The following is a 4839-nucleotide window of genomic DNA, read 5'->3' on the forward strand; positions in this document are numbered from 1 at the left end:
GTTAAAATATGTATTATGTGCTTTTGTTTTTTAATTCAGGAGATTATTCAAAAAAATCCTTGATATTATGGGAAGACCCTCTTGATTCAAGAGAAAACTCCAGGTTTTTAAAAAATGGCTGCTTATTAATTAATTGTTAATCAATCTATAAGATAAATCAACTTCAGATTAATTCATTATCAATAACTTGCATCCTTAAGGAGTTAACTTAATTTATATCTACTCATATTCATGTAATTAAGCGTTTTAATGATTTGGCCGATTAATTGATTAATAGAAAAAATAATCAACCGATTAATCGATTATTAAAATAACCGTTAGTTGCAGCCCTACTGCATTTGTCTTCATAGTCAGGATAACTCGTTCATTTTTTGGTTTGAATCTAATTTTTAGGCTATTCTAATGTTAATTGTTTTGTAATTTTTCAAAGGAAACCGTACATAATATTTGTATAATAAGATTTGCCAGCTGGAAAAAAAACTTTGTTAGGCTGCAGGGAAAGACAAAATTTTAAGACTTTTTTTGCTCAAAAATCACATTTTTGGTAGCTACTGCTCAAAAAAGGGCTTCAAAAAATAATCCCTAAAGATTATATTTAAGAAATTTCACTTAAACCGTCGATGAGGTATTTATTGATCTGGCATTTGGGATTCGATTCGGCAACCTTCTTGCTGAGAGGTAACATCTATACCAAATGAGCCACCAGATAAAGTTTACAGTGAAAACAACAACCTGTGATTTGCTCACCTTAATGAGCAGAATGCTTTCGATGCCCCTCTGATCGATGAGGCAGTTCGCCACGACTGGGTCCTCGATCTCTAGAGCTTGAAGCACAGAGGGATATTCAGGATGACTCACAGCCCTGACGAGAGAGACAAATCAGTTACAAATGATGCGAAAAAGAGCGTTAACAAAAAATGTCACTAATACGATGTCATCCTATCAGAGGCATTTTGCTCAAAGGAATAATAAAAAAATGCTYGTTGCAAATAATCTGAACACAAACAAATTAAAAATTACAAATTAAACGATGGATAAAATAAGTAAGTGCTGCCTAAATTCAAACAGGTGTGGAGCCAGAGGGGTACCCCTGATTGGCCACCCTCAAATGACTGACAAGTGGTGTGGGGTTTGCATGTGGCATTTCGAAGTTAGCTGTGGAGGCCATCTTGAATTTTATGACTAGTTTTATTTATTTGTATGCATCTCCCTAAAAAAAAAAAAACTTGGCAACCCTTGTGCCACCCCATGCAAACCAGTGTAGCTCCGCCCCTCAGTGTTAATGTTTTCACCTCCTCCTTGTGTCATGGACATGTGGAAGGAAGCTGCTGGTAATGATGGTCGGCCTGTGGCCACTGGGAAAATATCTGACCATGAGGTCCTTCAGCACCCTCTCGTCTTCGTAGTTGTCGCAGGTGAAAGCTCTCATGAGGCTTTTAAGACACACTTCCACAGCCAGGGCCAGCTCAGGGTCCTTCAGACTAATAAGGTAACCTGGAGGAGGTCAGTTTAAAACATGCATTTTATATTATATTAGTCACAAATCTCAGTGTTYCGTTAACCTATTTTAGTTTTAAAAAAGGAGTCAAAATCTCGAAACAAAGTTTTACCCAGAGGTCCTCGGGGTCTGTGCTTGAACTGGCCCCTTCTGTGAGCTTCCTGGATGGCGTTGAGCAGCGCAGGCATGTGCTCTCCGAAACGTCGAAGTCGGTTTGAGCGGCTGCTCTCCATCGTCTGCACTTTCCTTTTGTTGCCATCGATGGATTTCTGGAGCTCTTCAAGCTCTTTTCTGGAGATGCAACAAAAAACAGGTGTATTTATGATGCAAACRTTCACCATTTCAAACATTTTTTATTCAAATGTTTGTTAATAAACGAGTCAGTCTCTCCTGAATTAGGTTTGGACTCACATTTCTGTCTTACTCAAGTGAACAAAAAAAAAAAAATACTCTTTACACGAACATAATATTAGAGCTGGCAGAAATGTTTTAAAGCTACCAATGAATCAACATGTAATAGTTCTGATTACTGCTTGCTCTTTAGTGTTCATTTTGCGTACTTCATCCTTCCTTGCTCTTCTTTGGCTCGGCTGCAGGCGTGTTGAAACTGGTCAATCTGCTGGCCTAGAGTGGAAATCTGATGTTCCAGGCTTTGCAGCTCAGCCTGAATCTCCTCCGCACGCTCGGCCCTAGCCTGGCTCTCTGCACCTGTTGTCTGACTGATGCTAAAGGGAAACAAAGAAGTGTTTAAAAATAAAAGCACTGGGCAGACGGTACGATGTGACTCATCTTAAACAGAACAGCAACATAACGTCCTACCTCAGGTTGAGATCTTTGATGCGTGAGGACAGCTGAACTTTGTCCTTTTCCAGGTCCCTAAGGTTTGTTCTGCACCTATGGACCGTCAGCTGGAGTCCACACAAATTATTTCGTCTTTAGTCGTTTACAAAAATGTACATCAAGTATTAAAGTGAAAAGAATCTCTCTACTAAACAACAAACAAATTCATAATTAAAACATTCTGGTATACATCCCTCAACAAAAGAAAATACAAAATAGGACCATATGAGACCATGCTTTCTGCACTCTGACCTCACAGGACTTGAAAAGGCTGTTGCGCTTCTGGGCCTCAGTCTTAAGTTCGGCCGATTTGGGTTGAAGCACCTGGACTTGCCGAGTTATTTCCTCCAACTGCTCCTGAATCTCTTTGTACTTCTTCTCCGCTTCCTGAACCTTATTCTGCAACATTGAAAAGTAAACAAGTGTGTAATTAAAGGTTCGCTAAAACAGCAGGGCTGCACGCAAAAAACAAACAACAAAAATGCTTTGAATTACCGTATTTTCTGGACTATGAGTCACGCTTATTTTTTAAGTTTGGCTGATTGTGCAATTTATAGTCAGGTGTGACATAAATGTTTTTCAATAACACCTTTTTTTTGACTGATTTGTTAAATGTTAGTTCACACTGACTGACATGAACCAAAGAGTAAACATTACCGTCTGCAACCATTAGAGGGCGCTGTAGGCTTTGTAGGCTTGTGACAACTACAGTTTATGTTGCTCCTGTACTGGTTAATTAAAAAAAAAAATGCAGCACCAAATGGTAATCGAGCATCAGGGGAAAAAAGTTTGGAGTGAATGAGAAACTTGTGAGGGAGTAGTGAAAAGCAGATCACAGGATTTGGAATAAGATGGTGAATTTACTGGTAATTTGCTTGTTGGACTCGCTGGCTTGTTACGTTATTTAAGGCTATTTAGCATCTCAGGTATGCTCTGTGTGCTATTGTTATTCCAAATTAAATGTTTGTTCTTAGACTTTGTAAATGAAATTTCTAAACGAGACTGATTTTTTGACTCATGCAACTTATAATATGGAAAATACGGTAGCTATAATTATTGGTTATATAAAAACACACACACACCTGATTAGAGTAAAAAAAGAAAAATAAAAAGAACCACCTTACACGACAGACATCCAATTACTGTTACAAAAACAACAACAACTCACCTTCCATTCATCCACCTTTTCATCAAATTTTTCTGTTGAACGCCTGTCTGCCTGCAGCTTCTCTCTCATTGGCTTCAACTCTCTTTCCTTTTCAAKCACCTGAAACGTTTGTTTTCACACTCAGAACCATGTCAGTAATGTTATGTGGTACATCAGTTTCATAGAAACCATGCTGGCACACTGAATACTGACCAATGCCCAAGCCATTTGCTTCTGTAAATCCTCCAGTTTTGTCTGCATTTCACCAATTGATGCCAAGTTCTTGTAACGCTCTTCTTTTTCCAGGTACTTTCGTTTTATGTCTTTCAAGCACTAAAACGAGCAGTGTACGTAGAGATCATTTCAAACTGTAGGTTGAATTTTTCTCAAGTCTAGCTGAATATCAATCAGCGAGTGAAACTTGTCCATACCTCGCTGTTTTGCTCAACTTTTTCCTCTGTGAAATTCTTTGTGGCTTTTATGTGAAGGAAGTCCACTCTCATTTGTTCCAGTTGGGTTGCCTTCATGAAAAACTGTAACAACAACAACAAAAAAAGCTYTCTAAATCTGACTGCATGTACATCAAGGTTTTGTTTTAGAGGTTTCTCTGCTCCAAACAACTTGATTTGAATGAGTGGGTGCCATTCTACCAATCTTGTAAAATGCACTWAAGGGGTACTTCAAGAGTATTATAATGCTTATGACTAGCAAACAAGCTAACCAAGCAGTTAAATCTAGTCCAAAGATTCTTAACCTATGGGCCGCGGCCCACGAGCGCCACCGTGAGGGCCTCAAAAGAACAACAGTTTAGGCCGCAAAGGGCTGCAGGACCACAGTTGGGTTCAACATGAAGAAGGTGCAATACACTTTCTCACCACTAGTAGCGGTAGTGCACCACTCAGATGTTCAACAACTTTTTTAATACGTAGAAAAAAGAACCTTAGATATATACCTACCAAAAATGGAAACTTATTTTAAATGAAAAGTAGAAGGCAAAAGCAGAAAGTAACTCGTCAAAAAAGGCCACAGTTTGTCACTAATATGAAGTATAGCTTCTGGTTCTATCATGTCGTATTATAAAACTTCAAAACATTATCAAATACAGTTGCAGATGCAGCTATATTTTAATTTGCACTTTCTCAAATTATTTTTTAATATATTTTAAAGAAATTTTAAACTTGTCAAAAAGCTGTTGTTACTGTTAATCACTAATATGAACAGCAGCTTCCTTTTCTACCATGAAAAAGTTTAAAAAGGCTATATTTTCATTAGTACTTATCCAAATTTATTTTTAGGGTTTTTTTGTATTTGAAACATTTAAACATTTTTAATTTATGTGTTTTATGCCCACAAT

At 37.8% G+C, this 4839-nt stretch overlaps 1 protein-coding gene across 2 annotated transcripts in view; it reads right to left on the minus strand.

Annotated features, from left to right (window-relative positions):
• Nucleotides 1-747: 747 nt before the first annotated feature.
• The window catches only part of LOC106534929 (structural maintenance of chromosomes protein 6), a gene marked incomplete at its 3' end in the record, with an annotated part of 8401 nt that continues 4309 nt past the window's right edge, over nucleotides 748-4839 (minus strand). For both annotated transcript variants that reach the window (XM_014031736.1, XM_014031737.1), the window contains 9 exon segments: nucleotides 748-862; nucleotides 1293-1494; nucleotides 1611-1789; nucleotides 2059-2223; nucleotides 2318-2406; nucleotides 2591-2737; nucleotides 3507-3605; nucleotides 3699-3818; nucleotides 3917-4018. In XM_014031736.1, coding sequence (XP_013887190.1) covers nucleotides 748-862; nucleotides 1293-1494; nucleotides 1611-1789; nucleotides 2059-2223; nucleotides 2318-2406; nucleotides 2591-2737; nucleotides 3507-3605; nucleotides 3699-3818; nucleotides 3917-4018 — 1218 coding nt within the window.

Source organism: Austrofundulus limnaeus, unplaced genomic scaffold (genome assembly GCF_001266775.1).
Source record: "Austrofundulus limnaeus strain Quisiro unplaced genomic scaffold, Austrofundulus_limnaeus-1.0 Scaffold1308, whole genome shotgun sequence".
NCBI classification, from domain to species: Eukaryota; Metazoa; Chordata; class Actinopteri; order Cyprinodontiformes; family Rivulidae; genus Austrofundulus; species Austrofundulus limnaeus.